The 21366-nt window shown below is 29.5% G+C and overlaps 1 protein-coding gene across 1 annotated transcript; it reads right to left on the bottom strand.

The window, feature by feature from the left end:
• Positions 1-12847: 12847 nt before the first annotated feature.
• On the bottom strand, positions 12848-18921 carry LOC133687907 (E3 ubiquitin-protein ligase PRT1-like). Its single transcript, XM_062107249.1, has 7 exons — positions 18503-18921; positions 17116-17144; positions 16847-17026; positions 15417-15794; positions 15170-15325; positions 14185-14306; positions 12848-13638 (listed from the first exon to the last, which is right to left on the bottom strand). The coding sequence occupies exons 1-7, from the start codon at positions 18673-18675 to the stop codon at positions 13267-13269; spliced, it is 1410 nt and encodes a 469-aa protein (XP_061963233.1). The 5' UTR covers positions 18676-18921; the 3' UTR covers positions 12848-13266.
• Positions 18922-21366: the final 2445 nt, after the last annotated feature.

Here is a 21366-nt window from a genome sequence, read left to right as displayed (position 1 = left end):
GGAGTTCACTCCCAGCAGAAGAGCCAAGTACGCAGTACCTTTATAGCTACTTATTTAACTTGCTTTCTAAAATGTAATTTTCAAAATATTTTTTTTACCAAATTGGTTTTTTTAGTTTTTTTTATAATTGTATATGCTAATATTAAAAGTACAAAAAATATTTTGATATATTTATAATTAAAAAACACTTCTATAAAAACATTATACACAATGTTTTATCAAACACACGTAGTGTGTACGTAGTTATTATCTTAAATAAAGAAATGATAAAATTGAGATGAGTAAATGAGACAAAACAAGAAATAATGATGAAATTATGTTTAACAATGATGTTTAAAATAATGTGAATATATATATAAATTCAATTTAATTTATGAGGAATAAAACATAACAAAATAATATAAACTGACTTGTAAAACATTATATATTATCATCAAGTTTGTAATGTTTGAAACAATTATTATTTTTATTTTAATTTATAATAAGCATTAAATTTTTAACTAACTCGAAATAGTAATTTCTCTACTCATCAAAAGTATATTAAGAAAGAATTTTTCATCATCATATAAAAAAAACAATTCATTGCTAGAAAGATAACATAATTAAATTATGATTTACTTAATCATTAAATCTTTTAAATAATTTTAATAATAAAATAAGTAAGTAAATCAATTGCATATCAAATAAAATATTTTCACCACTATAAAATTAAAATCTAACATAGTTGAAAATACAAGCTAATAATTTTAAGGTGAGTAGATTAAGATAATTATATTTTTAAAAATTAAATTATTGATATATGTGTATGTGATGAAAACATATTTAAAGGTGAGTAGATTAAAATAAGCATAAAATATCTAGACTTGAAACTGAGCACTAGGTTTGGAATCAAGCTCAATTAAAAAAAACAAAATTAGCAATCAACACGTCTTAAATTTTAAACTTTAATTGTCAGAGTACAATCAAAGTTTTTTTTTTTTAACTTTATTTTCATTTAAAAAAAAATTAATACTTGAAAACAAATTTAACTTTGACATTCTAATCAACATATAATTAATACTTGAAAACAACTTTCTTTTATGTCTTGGTTTATGTTTTTATTATGCTGCAAATATATTTATTTGGTTTTACCAAATAATTTTCCAACATGTTTGGTAAAGATCACTTTTGACTTAAATAAAAACAAAACTTTTTAGAAAATTATGCCTAAGAAATTCAGCTTTTATTAAAAGTTGAGATTTTTAACATTTAACTTATAGATCCTAACACTGTATTTCTTGTTTTAAAAAAAATATATTATTATAAATTATCTATGAAAAACAAGCTTCTAATTACTATTAAAAGTTGCAAATCATAATTTAAAAATCATATTAAATGAACTCATAATTTAATATTAAGACGAGTGAAAATAAATGTTATATATATATATATGCACATACCTTTGTAATTAACTAACAAAAAAAAAAGTAAAGAAGGAAGGAGTTTTAATATTCGCCTCCTCCTCGTAAAATACTATTTATTACAATAGTATTCTTTTTTGTTTTTTTAAATTTAATTCTTTAATATTAAATTTATTGAGAATTGAATTTCATAATTTTTTTCAAATTACCTTTATAAAGTTGTCTCAGTCTCATTACCGAGACCATGAGTTTGACAAGTTAACTCGTTTGACCTGAGTTTTTTTTCTTTTTTGTTAATTGATTTTGTTTATTCAAATTCATTCTTCAATATTTGGTTGATTGAGAATTAAGTTTCATTATTTGTTTTGATTTGTTTTTTATAAGATTATCTTCATCTCATGACTTGAGTCACAAGTTTAGCAAATTATTATAATTAAGTTGACTTGAGTTGTTTTGTTGTGTTTTTTTAATCAATTTTTCAATTTTAATTTCAATTATATCCTTCAATATTAGGCTTATTATGGATTAGCAGGTTAACTTGAATCAATCTAATATGTTATCGTCCCAATATTTATATATATAAAATATCATATATAATATTTATTTTGAGTCGAGCTAATTTTTTACTGGTTATTCAAATTGTTTTAGATAAAAATAAAAAATAGACAATAAATGAAGAAGATAAATTTACTACTATTACAATAAAATACTGACACAAGCATATTTGTTAACATATACAAGATGCTCTTTATATATAGAGAATAGTAACTATTATCTTTCCGTAATTTTATTTCTTTTCATGATTACAGGATTCTTTATTTATACAGATTGATTTATTTTTAATATGTCACAATTGTAGTTTCCATATATGATAAGTAACCGTTGGTTTCTTTGAGATAGTTGTTGATTCCTTATTGATTTGTCTTTGATCTGCCACAGTTATGGCTTCCATGTATGATTGATTACAGTTTTGAATATTAGCCATTGGAGTAATTGTCCCTACAATCCTAGATGTAGATGTGATAGGAGTTAATTAAGATTGATTGCTGATTGCTGATGAGGATGAAGGTGTTGTTGCCGCTACTGTCACTTGCTACTGTCTTTTGCTGCTGTTTTCTATTGCTGCTGCAGAGTTGTTATGAAGTTGTACGAGGATGAAGGAGAAATGATATTATTGCTTGTTGCAGTTGTTACATGATTGTTAATAGTTTTTAGACCTCTCAAGTTAACCAACTTACATCTAATTAATCTTCACATAGTTTTTTTAAAAATATTTCTACTAGATAAATTATTACCAACTTTTAAATATTTTTTTATAAAAAAAATATTACTCTAGATACTCATAACAAAGCATAAGACAACAATCACGAATGACGTGAAACCCAACAAAAACCACCATCAGTGCGATGTTGTCATTGTGACTCTGAAATTGACATGCACCTAGCTACTAATTAATTCAGATTGAATAAAGGACAGCTTCAAGAACAAGCGATGACAGCTATGGAAATACAAGTAAATTGACTGCAGAATATATAAATCCTTGATAACAGTAACACTCTATTAAAAATTTAGATACGCAATTTAACAAGAGTTGAATGTTTTTCAAAAGACGAGGAGGAGGAGGAGTTGAATCGTGAGTACAATAGCCGTTGGATTAGAGATAACTCACAATCAGTGGCGGAAGTAGAAAATAAAATTAAGAGGAGCCAAGATTTTAATTATTTTATTACTTAAGCTAAAATTATACATATCATAAAGAGAAGAGCTGGAAAAAAAATTCCTTGCAGGGGCCGGGGCCCCTGCTAGCCCCTCCCTGGCTTCGCCCCTGCTCACAATCACCTTATTCATCTATGCACTCCTAATTTTCGAATAATTTCTTGTAGAAAAACTAAAAGTCCCCGTGAAATTATTGTGTACCTACACATATAATATTATAATAATATAATAGCATAATGATTGAATTGCTCTTCAATCATAAACCCACTTAACCAGGCAGTGGGGCAATTCAATTTTTTCATCATGAAAATTGTTATTTTCAAATTGTACTTAATTTTTTTATTTTTTTTACCTATTAAAATGACTTAGTTACTCCTAAAATAAAAGAAACGTACATCCAGATATTAAGTATTATAGTTCACAAATTGGAAATATTTTTTTTTTTGAGGTATTGTTATTGAAATATGAGAAGCAAGTTTTACTAAAATTATCTGCATGTGTTAATATGTAATTTAGCTTTATAAATAGATGGTATAACAACTTTTTTATGGCTTGGTTTATGTTTCTATTATGGTGTGCAAATATATTTATTTGATTTTACCAAACAATTTCTTAGTATAAAATAACTTTTGACTTAAATAAAAACAAAACTTTGTTTCAAATTGACTCGGTGGAATTTTTATATTTTTAATAAATATTAAATAGTATTAAAAAAACACTTGATGTATTGCACATGTTAGTAAGTGAGCAGCGCATACAAGGTAGTTCAATGATTGTTTGAATAGTCTCAGTATTCTCTTTATGATGAACAATGTTTGGCCAACCACCCTCTAGTTTGGTGCTAGCAGTTTTTTTTTCTCTCTCCTCATCAATTTTTATGCCTATCATTTAAAAATTTCAAAACACTTCTTCAATTTTTTATTCCTTTATATTTGATAATATTTTTTTTATTACTATTTTTTTTTGTTTGAGATAGTTTATAAAATTGAAATTCCTTTTCAATTTCATCCCACTTTATTTTCTCATCTTTTAAATTTGATCATCATTTTTTTATTTCTATTTGTTTTATGTGATATAATTTTTTTAACTGATTTTTTTAACAATTTCGTCCTCCTTAAGTTTTTTTCAATCAAATTTAATTCATATTCTTTTGATTGTTATTTTTTTATTACTCTGAAAAAAATTTTAAATTGATTTTTTTATTTCATCCTTCAATATTAAATTGGTTAAAAATTGAGTTTCTTGATTGGACCCAAATCTATAATTTTACAGGTTAGAAAATATAGAGATTAACTCAGGTTTAGGAGGTTTGTCCGGGTTTGCTTTGTTTTTCTCTATTTTTTAAGTTTGTGTTTTTTTAGTTTTCATCTCTCAATATTTATTCAATTGGAGATTGAGCTTTGTTATTCTTATTTATTTTTTTATATAATTTTTTTTATTAATTTTAAAAATAACTTGGATTATCTCAATTTTTTCTATTTTTCATTTTTTGTTGAATTGACTTTAATAATTTTTTAAAGTTAATATTTTTTTATCTTTTAATATTAGATCGGGTTGGGATTAAATTTTCTTTTCAATTTTATCATGCAAGGTTGGAGTTTTTTTATATTAGAGTTTGTGGTTTTTTTATCCTTCAATATATATATATATATATATATATATATATATATATATATATATATATATTACTCCAGTTATTTGTTCAACTTAATGGTTGATAGTAAAACTTGGGAGTTGAGATCTCGTGTTGATGATCACAAAGCAGTAAACATGATTGAAAAGAAGGTCCTCAAATGCATTTTTCAAAATAGAGTTTTTTCGAATTCGAAAAATAAAAATGTTTGAGAAGATGACAACTTTGCCATGAAGTGGAAGTCTCTGTTAATAAGTTGTGGGAGTAACGTGTCGGCGAAGGAGATAAGAGGAAGGTATAAGCAAAAATGGATAGCGAACCCTCGTAGCTGGGCGGGCGGCAAGATAGTGGGGTGTAATTGGGGCCGCGGTAACGTTTGAGATATAAGTATATTTTATTTAAAAATATATTAAAATGATATTTTTTATTTTATTATATTAAAATGATATAAAATTAATTTTTTAAAAATATTTTCAAAACAGAAAAACAAAAAAAATAAAGCTGGTAGATGTTCCTGTATTTTTTAGATTGAATTACGGTAATATGTAGTAATTTTTTTATAGATATAATTATTTTAAAATACAAAATATAACTTATTAAAAATTAAAAATATATTTTTTTATACAAAAAAATTCAATCACGTACACCCTTAAAGCGGAGGGCAGGTGACCGATGGGGCAGGTAAGTAATAAATAACATTTCGCTATGTCATGCTAATGCAATTAATTGTGTGGGGGGGGGGGGGGGGGGGGGGGGGGGGGGGGCGCGGGGGGACAGGGCACAAATGCTGCTATGAAGGGAGGAGCAGCAGTGCACTGAAAACACGTATCTACGGTATCTTTTCCAAATAGTCGGAGCATATCGGCAAAAACCATTTAAAAAAGTTAAATTGTTGATATAATTTTTTAATAATATAAATATAATTTTTTGCATGTATACTCTATTAAAAAAAATATCTTAACAACTTATTTATATTTTAATATACTTAATATTAATACCTTTTACTTTTTTTTTGTCAAAAGTCATTGAAAAAAGTTATGGATGCTAAATAATGAATTTTGAAATAATAAATTTTAATGTTTTTAGTTTTTTGATAGGTATTTAGGATTAGAAATGACTTTTTATTGATAAAAAGGAAATTTTAATTCTTTATTTAACTATCTCATCAGAGGAGGAAAGCTAAATTATTATTATTATTATTATTATTATTATTATTATTATTTCTTTTACCTCTCCCGTTGGAGATGCCATTATTGTCATTCAAGGAGAAGTCTACAACACCTACTAAAATCTGTCGGCACCTATCGCTGGCCTGTTTTAACTTAGAATTGCTTCCACTCCACGCATCCGTTTAAAGATAACTGAGAGGTGTGTTGTTGGTTGGAATTAAATTTCTTAGGTTTTAGATGTTATGTTCTATATAGATTTGTGAAATCTTGTGGGTTGTGGTAGAATAATTTTTTTAAATATTTCTAAGATGAAATCATATGAGTATTTTAAAATGGTTTTGAGGTTATTGTTATATATTGTTTTTAAATAATTGAAATGTTTGTTATCTTCTTTATTTTGCATGGTTGTATTTAAATGTTTTTAAATATGAGTATTTTAATATTAAATTTAATGTTAATAATTTAAACTATGGATATTATTCTTACAACTTTATACTTATAATTCCACACTTATAATGATATTTTAAAATCTTTATGGTATTTTAATATGTAAAAAGCAAATTAAAACTTGCGGAATAATCAAATAATTTGAATGCTTTGAATATAAAAAAATAACTTAACAGGTCGGGATTAAAAAACTGAAATTCATTGGATGATTATTCAATTCATTACAAACTGCAAGCCTAATATTGGAACCCTATTGATTGCTGCTTACAAACTATAAGTCTAATTAAAAACTATTTGCCAACAATTAAGTTATATATTTATTGATTATAATTAATGTGATTACAAACCTATTAATAAACAAGTTTTAAAGATGCTAAAAACTTAGTTCAATCACGTAGCAAATATTATTATATATTGATTCGTTATTGTTGACAGGGAATATTATAGATAATCATCTATTAACTATACATTATTTACAGTACTTTATATTTTGAGGATGCACCATTGAGATTGCCTAACTTCACTTACAATTTTTTTTTACAAGTCTGATCATATTTTTTTTGTACTTTTTCTATGAGTCCAAATTTTATAATTCACTTGATTTAGCCCATAAACAAGTTTATCCTTGTTTTCATCCAACTTATTTTCATCAAGCTTAGACTTTGTTTATGACTTCCCTGCTTCCAGGGAAGCACCAGACATGTTGAGAGATAGGTGGAGAGGAAAGAGATAGGTGGAGAGGAATATTTGAAAGACAGTCATTTCAGAACTTCGTACACGGTAGTCCCCATTTATATTGGTAGGTATGATAATTTAATTTGAATTTGATGAATGTAAACTTGAACTTATTTAAATATTTGATTTTTTTAATTGTTATTTTATTTGATAAATAATAGATAAAATATAGATATTGTTAAATTTAATCAAATCCTGATTCATATATATATATATATATATATATATATATATATATATATATATATATATGTTTTTTAATACATCTAATTCTATACTCGATAACCATGTCAGTGATATTTTAAAAATATTTTAAAAAAAACATATTGAACATAAGTAGAAAAATAATTAAAATCAAATAAATTAGTATAAAAATCAAATATTTATTACAATTTTAAATCTTTGTACATTCAAATACAATAAATCTAAAATAGAGACGGCACTGAAGAAAGAGGAGGTTGGTCATCGTTAGGATCGTGAGGCCATTTAGGGGGTGCATATGAACCACCTACATATGATCTTATCTCCATTACCAATCGGCGGGGTTCTTCATAATCAACAATGGGTCGTTTTTATTTATCATTAAGATGAGTTGTCTGATCATGTACTCGTTAGTTTAACATCACTGTGAACTTCAGAGTTTGAACGCTCGGAATTGATTGCGAGCATCCAACTGTCGAAGCACTACGGGTCCTCCGTAAATTCTCAGTCGTAATGTTAGAGAGTCCGCACACCCGATTTCTATCGGGCCCACCAAACGATCCTGCCTACAACCACAAATCTAGATTGATATCTGGATGGATCGAAGGATTGTCCTCGTATCTCTCCTTCAACAGTTTGTTATATGTGTCCTGGAAAAAAAAAACTCCACACATGCATTTCAATAAAAAAACCTCAATCAGGCATTTCAATAAAAAAAACCTCAATCAGGCTTGGCTCACGTCCAAGAATCATAACCTGCAATAAAAAAAATAGATGTAATAAAAAAAAATCCTACCATCCACTTCATCTGTGAAACAAACAAAACGGAGTTGCCGGTGTAGGTGGTAATGAAACCGTGAACACGCCGGTTTCGGTTATCCATACTAGACTGTGATCGTCGAGTGAAACGTGTGGACATCACATGTTAAATGTATTCCACCCATACAGCCTCTGAGACATAAAATGGTCTAAAATCCTTCTAAACTGCTATGTCATTCTAGTTTGAAAGCTCTTTTTTTTTGTATTTTTTTGGTTTCTTTTGCATCTCGTATAAAAAATCACGCAACTTATATGATATAAATTAATTATCTATTAGTAAATGAAAAATAAAATTTTAATATTTGAAATAAAAAAATTATCCTGAATTCAATCTTACTTAATTGCAGCGTGATTTTCTCAAACCCTCCTCGCAACATTATCATCAGCTTTCTCTTATTTAAATTTTCCCTTAAAGTAAAGATTTATAAAAATAAAAATTTCAGTAATTTCAATAAACAACCAAAATTAACATTAAAAAAATTTAAGTTAATACTAAAATTGAACCTTGAAAAGCATGCATCGACCTACAATTTTCATTCAGGATGTTTGGAAACCTAGCTCTATTGAAACAATAGAATTTTCATTGACAATTTAAAGGTCGATGTTAATGTTAGAGCAGCCTCAATGTTTTGTAAACCTGAAATTGCATTCGTTAAATGATATTATTTTTTCAAAAATCATTAAACATATAGTTATAAAAGCAAAACAAACTTACATTGAAATGTCGTCCTTCCACTGGACCTTGTACTTTCGTGTAAAAAGATCGATCCCGCTGTGAATGGACTCCCTTGACGTTGCGGCATCGCACTCGACAAGCCCGCATCGTGAGTCGATGCATGTGCCTCAAATGTCTGTTCTTAGTCGGCACCTAATAACTCGTGGTCGTTAGCATCGCTACTAGAAGAACCAGCAGCGATCATGTCTTTGCGACATACAATAGACTTTGCCTTAGACATCTATATAAATTAACATATTAAAAAATTAAACGATTCATATTTTTAAAAAAATATTCGGCAGCATTTTCCTTATACGGAGACTACTTAAAAAATTTAAACCTATAAATACACAATATATATTCCACAAACCAGTTGATTTTATTCAATTTCTTCTAACAACTTAGCACAATTCAATTTCTTCCAGCAATAAGATCAAGGGGGCAATCCTATTAAGAGAAGCATGTAACACTGACATCTACATCTCTGGGCCGTCATCACACAAAATGGTTGCTAATGTGCATGGAAGGACTTCCATTAATGGATGGCACAAGCGTCCTGACATCCTTCTCTTAAAAGAGTCCACCATCTTGTCAAGAGTTTTTCTCTTCCTTTTATATCAACCAAATATTTGTTACTCAATAGGATGCTGGCTTTTGATGCAGCCGTTGAGAAATGAAGAAAAAAATAGGAAAAACGGAAACAATTAATGCCATTCAGTAAAGGTTGCAAAAAAGGCCAATTAGATCGCAGTCCGATACAAGTGCTTTGTATAAGGATGTTAGTTTAGCAAGTACATATTAAATCAAATCTAACAATTTTGATTAGCAATAAATCACCTATCTGGCAATAAAAGATATATAAATATATATATTCAAGTACTTTAAACTAGGATTTCAAGGATGTTAGTTCACCAATTACTCTAGATTTGTGGCCCGTGTTGTGCCACAGGCCACTATAATTTAATTATATAATATAAAAATAGATAGCAACAGTAAATGGATCTTTAAACAAAAAAATAATAGGCACTTGCTAAAAAAACATTTACTAAAAAAAAGACAACAAAGCTCATATTCTGGCTAATCAAATGGAAAAAAAACGAAAAAAAAAAAATCAATCTAAGTGAACATATCAAATATGCAAGTCAGGTCATAAAACCCAGGTAAGTCAGCATAAAGTAAAAAAAAATAAATCTAAAGTCCAACTCCAAGCAAATTCAATGTAAAATGATAAAATTAAAAAAAAATTAATTAAAACAAAAAAAAACAACCAGCAAATCGGGCAAGCCAACCAAACTCTAGGACTCGGATCATGTGACTGAGACAACCCAATAGAAAGCAAACAAAAAAAAGATTATGAAACTTAATTCTAAAACAACCTAATATTGAAAGACAAAATGTTAAAAATGTTAAATAAAAAAATATTAAAAAAACCCGAGTCAACCCAAGCTAACACACAAAACTCACGGTCTTAGTGATAGGACCGGGAGAAACGAATAGAAAAGAAATTAAAGAAAATCATGAAGTTCAATATCAAAAATCTCCAACCTTGAAGGATGGAACTGAAAATAATAATAATTCTAGGACAAACTTACTAAGTCTGGGTTAATCTCTAAAACACGTAACTTGTAAAATCATAGACATGAGTTAAATCAAGAAGCTTAATTCCCAATCAATTTAATGTTGAATAATGAATAGGAATAAATCAATTTAAGATATTTGTCAAAGTAAAAAAAATAGCAATCAAAAGAATGAGATTAAATTTGATAGGAAAAAAAACTTAAGGATGATTAAATTGTAACATATGAAGTCTTAGATCCAAGCTCAATCAAGAAGTTAATTCCCAACTAATTTAATATTTAAAGATGAAATTGAAGGAAAAAAGAATTGGCCGAAGTAAACAAAATTAGCAATAAAAAAATAAAGATCAAATTTGATAGGAAAGAAAATTGGAAGGATGAAATCATAAAAGAATTCAATTTAAAAACTATCTCAAATAAAACAAACTTGGCCTGAGACAACAGCAAATAAATCGAACAAAACAAACTTGACCTAGGTCAACATGGGTTAAGTCATGAAACTTGTGACTCGATACATAGGATTAGGTTAACCTCATAGAAAGATGAAATTGAAAAAAAAATTCATTGTGAAAAAAGGAAAAAAAAAGATAGTGGTCAACTCGGATTAACTTTTCAAACTTGTTACCCGAGTCTTGATAATGAAATTATCTCATAGAAAATAAACCCAAAAAAATCATGAAGCCAAATTCTAGACCAACAAAACCCTAATCAATAAAATATTAAGAGATAAAATTAAAAAATAAAGTTTCAATAAAAAATAATCTAAAACTAAACAAATAACAATTAAAAAAATAAAAATCAAAATTGAAATAAAAATAAAATAGAGCATTCAGAGATGCAATTGAAAAACAAATTCAATTAAGAAAATAAAAAAATAGCAATCAAACTAATGATGACCAAATTTGACAGATAAAAAAATTAAATAATGATAAAATTGAAAGAAAATTCCAATTTCATGAATTATTTAAAATAAAAAAATTAATAAAAAGAATAGGGACCAAATCTTAAAGTAAAACAAATTGAATAGATGATTTGAAAATTTATAGGGATAAACATAAAAATTAAGGAGGAGAGAAAAAAATAAAAAAAAATGTTATTATTGCCAAACCAGAAGGATGTTAGTCACACGTGCCACCAAATGGTAGAGGTGTTATCATGAAGATTCAAACATTGTTACAGATTAGACAAAGCTGCATGTGCCGTCCAAAAATTATGAACATAGCCATGTATGTCAGTATGGACAATATGCACCATTAACTTTTTAATATTAAATTATATTTTATATATACTAAAATATCAAATTACCCCTGACCAAACTAAATAATTATAAAAATACCAAAGAGTCCTTGGACATAAGCTTAAGATAATTTAAATTCAAAGACAATTAAGTTATTTTACTGTGTCGTACAAAGATAAAAGTCAAAATAGCCCCTACAGACCAATTCAATATTTTTTTTATTTTAAAGAGTATTTTAGTATCAAATTGTTCCTAACCGAACTAAATAATTATAAAAATATCATAATAAAATACCAAAAAACCCTTGGACATAAGCTTAATTTAAATTCAATTATTTTACTGTGTTGCAGAAAGAGAAAAGAGCCAATTCAATAATTTTTTGCTTTAAAAGTATTTTAGTTATTTTAATATGAGAAATACCTTATTATCCCCATTTCCAAGGCTAATTTTTTATTTTTTTTGTTAATAAAGATAAAATAGTAATTTTACTATTTTAATTGACAATACCACTGAATCTAGAGCTACTGTAAAATCACTAAAGTATTTGTGCTTGGAGTTTTAATTTTTTTTTTTTGTTAATAAAACCAAATCTAACAATTTTGATTAGCAACAAATGTGAGTAAAAAGCTAAGTTTTGTTTTTTAAAAAAATAGCAATTTTCCAAAAAAAAATTAAGAAAATAGCAAGCATGAAAAAGTTTTGAGAAAAAATCACAGTTTGCATTGTTAGGAAAGCGCAATCTACTAGGTTGTGTTGTTCCTAACTGTACAAATAAAAAAAAAAAACAAACAATATTTGAAAATAGACTCGAAACAGAGAATTAGAGAAATTAGAGGTAAGAAAAGAAAATTGCATGGGACTTGCAATGCTTGTTCTTAAAAATAACTGACACAAGAAACCAAGAAGAAATACACTGGCATCACCCTATTGTCTGAAGCTCGAAACTTGAACTCCATGGTATTGTTTGTACAAAAAGTACAAGAAGAGAGTTACAGAGAAAAGAAGTTAAACAGAGGAGGAGCTCGCTTAAAGATTGACTGGGGAGGATGAAGATAAAGATGGCAAGTTAGTGATGAATATAAAATTGTTGGTCCATCGATACCTGGAAATTATATCAATGTTGGGGCGTCAATAATATTTAAATATATTTATTATATTTCATTTATTGTTAGATTGTGATATAAAAAAGGCAAAAAAATAGAGAATGAAAATCAAATATTTGATGAAAATAAATTGTATTGATTACATCTGTTGTATGTAGAATGGTAGAATTTGTAAATATTCATAATAAATTATACAAGTAAAAAAAATAAACTTGATTTAAATCATCAAATGACTCTTACTAAGTATCCTAAAGGCACTCTCTCCAAGGAGATAATTACTTGTAGTAACCTGTGAGTTACCATAGAGTTTCTTACTTGGAACATGCATTTTTATACCAAGGCTAAATCCCTCTATCAGGTTTTCATGTGTCTACACAGTGCGTTTATGACAAATTTATTTCTCTTTTTACTATCGTTTTCCTTTACAACGCTTCTTCTATCTTTACATCATTCTCACCTAGCAAACTAGCGTTGGTGGTGGTACCTTGTCGGTTTTTCTCTAGTCGAAGCTGACCTAGGAGAAATCAGGACCGTCTTCTTGATCTGGTGCAACATCATTTGACAAAACCGAAGCAGAAACATCTACCATGTCATTAGAGCCATCTTCTATATCCGGTAGAACATCATCTAACAAGGCTGGAGCAAGAAAATCATGTTCATCATCATCTTCATCTTCTGGAACATCAGATTGATCAAGATCCCGCATGTGTACATGTTCAACATTGCCCTGTGGCTGCACAATCTCAAAATTGTGCCCTGGCTCATGCTGCTGATTAAATCGGCCTGAAATGTTGGAGGGGTTGTTGTGGCATGCTTCACATACATCAAACCCTATTTCCTCCCAACAGTCTTTGCATTTGTACCTTTCCCCAATTATCGGCGACATCTGTCATGAAAGTTCAAAGCTTTTGAATTCGTTCAAATAGTTCTACCATAATGAAAATGGCATGCTGGACTAGTTTGCATTAGCTGTGTTAGTACTATATATATTGTAAAAATAACTGAACTACCCAAGTGTATTTGATGTACTTTCGATAAATATTTACCAACTTTCCTTGAATGGAGCAACATAACCACATTTTAGGATGACAGTAACATTCACATCGCAGCCTAAGTAAAAATTCCACATTACTCTAATAAGAAAAACATGTCTAGCAAGAGATTTTCAAAAGGGGAATTCATTTTTGTTGAGTAATAGATGAGAATAAGCACAATAATAGGCACAGAAAGGGAAAGTAAGGGATGTTCCAAGGATAGATACAGTAACAAGTAAGAAGATGTCATCCCAATTATGAGAACGCATTCAACAGAAGTGTCAAGCTTTCTAAAGGAAATCATGCATCTGAGATTGAATCTTGTTCATACATATATAAACTACCTTTTCAATTATCAAACACGATAGACAAAGGGAATTAAAAATTAACAACATTACCCCACAAGAATCACACCCAACTCCAATGTGAACCTTGGGTCCATTGCCAAATATCCATGATGAATAAACCTTAGAAGGTACTGATGATGACCGTGGAGCTAGTTGTTGAGCTTGTGTTGAACCTGAAGTCAAGATACATTCAACGCAAAATGAAAACGCATAAATATGAAAATTGCAACATGAGAACTCATAAGAAAGTGAACAAATTCAAGAAGAATCACCAACCAACACATGCTCACGCAAACAAGTTGTTGGGCACACAATGTGTGAGGGCCCAAATCAAAATCTGCATGTGTTTGCATGAATTGTTTGAAAATTAAATGGATTGGTTAGAAGCCCATTGACATTCTGGGAAAAATCTGAAAATGGTATGGTTAGACTTGTTGTGAAGTCAATTGGCTTCAATTACTCCTTATATTTCCTGATTGACTGACATGTACTGTTGTACAGAAGTATCCTTAAAGTTTAGAGAAGAGTAATTGTGCAACCATTTTAGGTGCGATAAACTATTTTTCTCTTAAGATTTCTGTCTGCTGTGAACGCAAACATCATGTGTCCAAATGTGAGAGGAAAATAAGTGACAAATCAAAGAAAGAAACAGAACGAAGTTCTTTGTCAGAATGTCAAAGCAATACCAATCTAGGAGAAAACTAAGAACAAGAAAGGCTGAGACAATTTGAACAGACAACCCCATTTGATCTTAATTTCTTTCTCCATATTTCTCATTTTATCTAGTGAGCCTATCATCACTATCAAATGAAAACTTTGTGGAATTTTTTCCTTCTTTGGTCTATTAAGAGGTTGATTTGCTTAAGTTTTACCTCACACAAAGAATGATGTAGCTTAATAGAAAAATTTATATTTCAGGAAAGTTACTTTAATAATTCATTTTCAGATTTGGGAATGAAGCCCGGACACTGACAAGAGCAAATGACAAGATACAAGTTAAAGGTTTTGATACTGACAAGTTAAAGTTTGGGCAAACCTTCTCGTCTCCCTGCATAAATTTCAGAAAAGTGCTCCTCCAAAAAATTCTCTAGAACTAAACAAACACCCGGGAACCCATTTGGATGCAAACTTTGACAAAATTGACACCTAGGAATTCCTTGCATGGGGATGATGATACAAGATTCACAATACACTGCACAGAGAAAATATTAGATTAAGTACTTGACAATAATGTTTCTATTTCTTCTGTTTTAGCTGGGTAAATGCAGTTTATTAGAGATTACCATGGCCACAATTAAGAACTACTGGTCGAAACAGCAGTTTCTTGCATTCAGCACACAGCAAGTCAGCAACAGAGGCCTGCTTTTGAATTCCACGTCCAAGCCCTGTCCTAATCAAGTTGCAACTTTTGATGGCTGCATTTGCAGTGCCTTCAGATATACTTAATGGTGATGAAGGCATAATTTTCACATTATCCACACTATGTGCAATTGCCTCTGGAAATTTCCCTAAAGAAAAACAACTATCATAACCCAATTTGGTTTGTGAATGGGTGGGTAGACGTAGAGAATTGCTTGGGACATCTAGCTCTTCACCAGGAAGTGATCCAGATGAATGATGACCAAACTGTGGAGAGAAAAGGCCAAATTTCTTTTCTTCTTCTGCACAACCAAATAAGAAAATATTGCATCAATCTGTTTCAAATGACATTATCGTTCATAATATTAATATAAGTCAAACCGCTAAGAGATTCAACATAGTGGTGGAGCTGTTAAGGGATGCACGAGTGTGATCAATGGAATGTCCAAGGTTCCTAATAAAACGAAAGGGAATGTCCAAGGAGCAATTGCAAAGGGGCAAGGAGATGCAACCCTCAAAAATCTGTTCCCATCAAAATTTAAATTGTCACTGCAAATTGTCTTCACAGATTTAATACTTTAAGTTCTACAAGTGTAACTGACATTCCAAAGTCTCTGTTTCTATTCCTTTCAACCACTAAGAAGCAAGAACAAATGCAACTGCACACTACCAGGCAACACCACTTTGCACATATAGGAAAATTATAACTAAATTCACTTGCCATTGGAGCACTGAAACAAAGAAATGACACAGCAAAAGAAGAAACTTTTCATTCTGTTTTCTCTATCTTTGGCAAAATGAAGAGATGTCTCGTATTGAAAAAAGAAAAGGTAAATGGTATATCTACAGTGCATCAAAGTGGGAGACAGAGAGAGAGCAGAACAGTTTGGGGAGGGGAGCAGGTAATGGTTCAAACATACAATTTACCAAAAAGCTTTACAACAATGACAAGACCATTTAAAGAGTTTTGCAAGTAATGAAAACAACTGCATCTACTATTCTGAAACATAATCATTAGTTTTTTCCCTTCAATAACACATGCAGAATCAATCCACATGTCCAGCCAAAACAAACAATTTGGTTTCACTCTCTGCAGCTCTTTCTCAGCCAAGTTTGGCTCAGAATTGCACAGCAAGTACAAGAATTAGTGTCATAGCAAAAAAGTGTTTGCTGTAATAGTGGCTCTCCTCTAGAAACGAATGACTGCATTTTTAATACTTGCTAACACCAGGACATTCTAACATTCTTGATCAGCTAGTTGTAAATAGCTCTAGATCAAAAACAGCCAAGCTAGTAGATCAAAATTAGAAATCCATGCAGCAAAAAGAAAAAAAAGGATATCGAAGATATTTACCTTCCACTTCTCCTTCCCTTGTCTTATAGGCTATAGGGCAGATCTTCTTAAGTAAGAAATGCAGCAATTGACACACACGTGGGAAGTGATTAAATGGGTGCCGACAAATTGGACAGTGTGACTCACGAAAGCCATTCATGCAACGAAATACACACCAGAAGCATGAAAAGTGGCCACATGCTACAAAAAAAAAAGGAAAAAAAGGAAGGATTTGTAAATATAAGATTACAAGCACCCAGTATAAAAAATTGAAAGTTTTGCCTCCTTACCTAAAACAACTGGCTTGTAAAGTAGGTCCCTGTAAAATAAAGGAAACTCCCTTTAAACATGTCATACACTAGAGAGAAAAATTGATTGAGATATTGCTTAATTAACAACTATCTGGGGTCACATCTGCAAAGCTGTAATTTTGGTCATTAACATGAGCCTTCTGTTTCTACATGCAAACATAGGAAACAATACATGGTTCCCAAAAGATCCAAGTATGGATAGTCTGCATGACTCTAGAATTTTAGATTAGCTGTTCATTTGCTTTTTCAACCACAGATGCCAAATTATTATCAATATTATAAACAAGCATTGATTAGTATAAAAAATGCATAAAGGCCTCATAATTCTATTTATTTTTTTCTAGTAAAGGTCAATGATCTTAAAATTGTCCCCGTGAATATCAAAAACAGTTGGAAATGAATGTGTAGCATCCTCAACTGAACTTGCTAATTTTTATATACAAGAAGTTTCTACAAATGATCACTCTTATCATTGGAGGAAGCTGGACATGTACATTATGCCCAAAAGCTTCTGGAAAGCACTCCATTTTAATCTAATTTCATGTTCCGAAAATGAAATACTTGAATGTATATTGTCAGTCACGGCATCATCAGTGCAATGTAACTCACACAATGTTGATTAAATTTCAAAAAATGATCTTGACAGCCCAGTTTCTTTAAATGACGAATTGGGACAAGCAGACACAAATTCAATGCCAGTCATGTTACTGCTGAATTTGTTTTCGGATCATTTAAGATGCACAAGTGAGTAATTCTATAAACAATCATGCATGTTAATTCCGTCAAATTCTACATTTACATTGCTTAACTTGCATAATTCTCATGGTTCAAGGCCATGTATAGAGAGACACCATACAACTAACTTGTTACCATAGAAATTACAGAAGCTAAATCCAAATTAAAAACAAAGGAACTCCATCTAACTTTGACCCTTATCATAAAGTTTAAATGGCAAAGCTCCATAAAATCTTAACTATGCATCTTTTAAGCATACATTAGAAATCCAATACAATTAACGAACTATTGAAGCACAAAGGTGAAACACAAAATCAAAAAAAAGAAAAATCTTGCAATATGACCCTTTTTTTCACTTCTTGTCTAGCAAAAAGGGTCAAGCTATTCTTCTATAAAACATTGAAAAATTGGTTTCTTTTTGGCACATTACAGTAAATTATAACTTCGTTCCCTTTTTTCTCCTTTACTATTTAACAGAAAACAAAACACTTTTACCAAAACTAATTAAACGGCAACAGAAGGAAGCTTTAAGCATTACAAAAGGGAAAATGTCAACATGGAAAAGCATGGCTCAATCAACTTTAAATAAATTGAATTCTACACAAAAAAAGGGGGGCAATTAAAGACTTACAGGCAAACAGGGCACTGAAACTGGCCAAGGAAATCCTCCTCTTCTTCATGGTCATTGCCTTCTTCCCTTTGGTGATGATGTTTTGGGGATGGAATTTCATAGTTATTATCGTTTTGGCATTGCATTTTCGATTCTTCTGCTGATGGGGTTCTGTTGTTTTCTTGATTTTCCATATTTCTCAATTTAAAGAGACGGAGAGACAGAAAGCATAAAAGGAGACACGAGTACGAGGATGTGTCTTTCTTTATAAACCTAGCTATGAGTTGTGCTCTGCATATTTTGGGTGGCTTTCCTAGCAAAAGAAACTAAGGAAGGGAAGGGATAAGGAAAAGACAGCCCATGTCACTTGTCAATTGGTAAAGAAACGAATTCAAGGCTTCATCCCCAAGGCGCTTGAGTATTGGTCAATCTATGCATGGCTTGGTTGGTTGGTTATATATATACATTCTGTATATAGTTTTTTTAGGGTTATTCATTATGTTTTAGCTTAGACTACATTTTTTTTGGCGCACTGTACTGAGGGATATGTCAAAAAAAAATTCTAGTATAAAAAATATATTTAGATGATCTAAAGGATATAACATTAATAAATTTAGGTTAATTTGCAATTGGATAATCTCAAAGGAAGAAATGAGAAAAGAAAATTAGAAGGTTCAAAGCCCAGTAAAACTAATTTTAAATAATAAAATTAAAAAAAATTAATTTAAAAGAAATGCAGGAGAAAAAAATTTGAGTCAACCCGGGTATACTTTATTAACTCACCACCTGCGACATGAGATTGGGATAAAAAAATATTTTTTCAGAAATAACTTTAAAAAAAAAGTTAAATAAATAAAAAAATATTAAAAAAACTCGAGTGACCCTGGTTAACCTAACAAATTTGCGACCCTAGATAACCCTTTAGAAAGAAAAAGCATAAAAAAATAAAAAATATCAAGACTCAATAGTCCAACGTCAAATGATGAAAATAAAAAAATAAAAACATAAAAACATTGAAAAAATCCAAAGCAACTCAGGTTAACTTGACTAACATGCGACCTGGAATAACTCCAGACAAAGAAAAGGGAAAAAATAGAAAGCTTAAGGCCCAATAGTTTAATATCAAATGATGAAATAAAAAAGAAACATCAAAGTTAAATTGGACTAATATTTGAAACCAACAACCTTGGTCATGAGACCGAAATGACCCTACAAAAAAAAATCTTGAACAAAATTTTTAACAATCAAAAAATAAAAAAGAAAACAAATAGTAATAAAAACAACGATGATTAAATCTCGTATAAAAATAATGAAAGAAAGAAATGAGGGACTCAATCGAAAAATAAAAAAATTAGAAAAAAATTAAAAGAATGAAGACCAAAATTAGATAAATAAGTAAATAAAATAAAATGTTGAGGGATAAAATTGAAATAAAAAAAATTAAAAAAAAACAAATAAAAGAATGAGAACCAAATCTGAAAAAAAAAATGCTGAAGAAGAAAATTGAAAGAAAAAACAAATCAAGAAAATGATAAAAAAAAAATTAAAAAAAATGAGTACCATAATTGATACAAAAACTAAACAAAATCAAATGAAAAATGATGAAATTGAAATATAAAAAATTTAAAAAAAATCCAAAACAAATAAAGATCCATCAAGAGAAAATGAGCACAGTTGAAAGACAAAATAAATGGGAGGACAACCCTGATTTTTGATTGACGTGAATTTTAAGAAGATGAAAGAGAAAATAAAGGAAGGAGAAAAAACTCAACTGCCACTGAACCGTCATGATTTGAGCAATGCACCGCCCCAACAGCTTCGCCTTCACTGGACACTTCAGAAGAGATGGTGGTTGGGAAATTCTAGTTGTTGTACGACGCTACACGTGTCGTCCAAAAGGCACAAGCAGCATCCACTCACTAGTGCGTGCAACGCACGCACCAATAGCTTTTTCTTTTTTATTTTCATTCTTATTTATGAAAAATATTAATTTGCCCCTAATCCAAATAGAGTATAAAAAAAACATGAGAAAAATACTAAAATACCCTTTGACCCATCCTTTAATTTTTTTGATTATGGACAATGAAGTAATTGTTCTTTTTGTAAAAAAAGAAAATTACACAAAACCCCTCTTAGTCTTTCATTTTATTTTATTTTTTTCTTTTTGAGGGTATCTATGCAATTTGACAATGAAAAAAAATATGAAAATTAATATGGCCTGTTTGGGGTTGTGGTAGTTGTTACGGTTCAAAGTGCTTTTCGTTTAAAAATGCATCAAGATGATATTTTTTTATTTTAAAAAAATTATTTTTGATATCAGTGCATTAAAACGATCCAAAAACACTAAAAAAATATTACAAATGACCTTTGGACCCCCTAGAAAAATATCATTTTACCCCACTAGCAAGACAAAAACTTTGTGTAAAGGACATAATAGTAATTACACTGTGTAAATCCACAGTAAATTACCTTATAGTTTACATCGAAACACCCTCATAGTTTACATCGAAACACCGATCCTTTTTAAAGTTTTTCTTTTAATATGTTTATGTTGTGCTAAAGATTAATTTTTTTTAACATAAAGAAATAGTTAGGTGTTACTTAAATCTTTTCTTGTATAAAAAAACTTAAATTATGGGAGTTAATTCAATATGACATGATTGATTTAATAGGTTCATAGATAATTTAAAAAACTTGTTAAACATGGTTTGATTACAAAAAATAATAATTAAAACAATATTTTTTTTAAAAATATTAAGAAGAATATATTGAATCAATTCGGGTTAATCTGCCAAATCAGCAACTTGAGTTATGAGACCATCATAAACATATATAAAGAACATCAGAATAAATAATAAAGCTAAATTCTCAATTAACTCAATGTT

This window comes from Populus nigra, chromosome 1, assembly GCF_951802175.1.
Source record: "Populus nigra chromosome 1, ddPopNigr1.1, whole genome shotgun sequence".
Classification (NCBI taxonomy): domain Eukaryota; kingdom Viridiplantae; phylum Streptophyta; class Magnoliopsida; order Malpighiales; family Salicaceae; genus Populus; species Populus nigra.
This window is presented reverse-complemented; position numbering and strand designations above follow the sequence as displayed.

Bases quoted from the DNA above. Each gene is read 5' to 3' on its own strand.
- LOC133687907 (XM_062107249.1), bottom strand. From the start codon at position 18,675: ATGGAAAATCAAGAAAACAACAGAACCCCATCAGCAGAAGAATCGAAA. The intron at 17,145-18,502 runs GTAAGTCTTTAA...TTTATTTTACAG, and splicing joins TTTCAGTGCCCTGTTTGCCT to GGACCTACTTTACAAGCCAG. The intron at 13,639-14,184 runs GTAATGTTGTTA...CTTTCATGACAG, and splicing joins TTGGGTGTGATTCTTGTGGG to ATGTCGCCGATAATTGGGGA.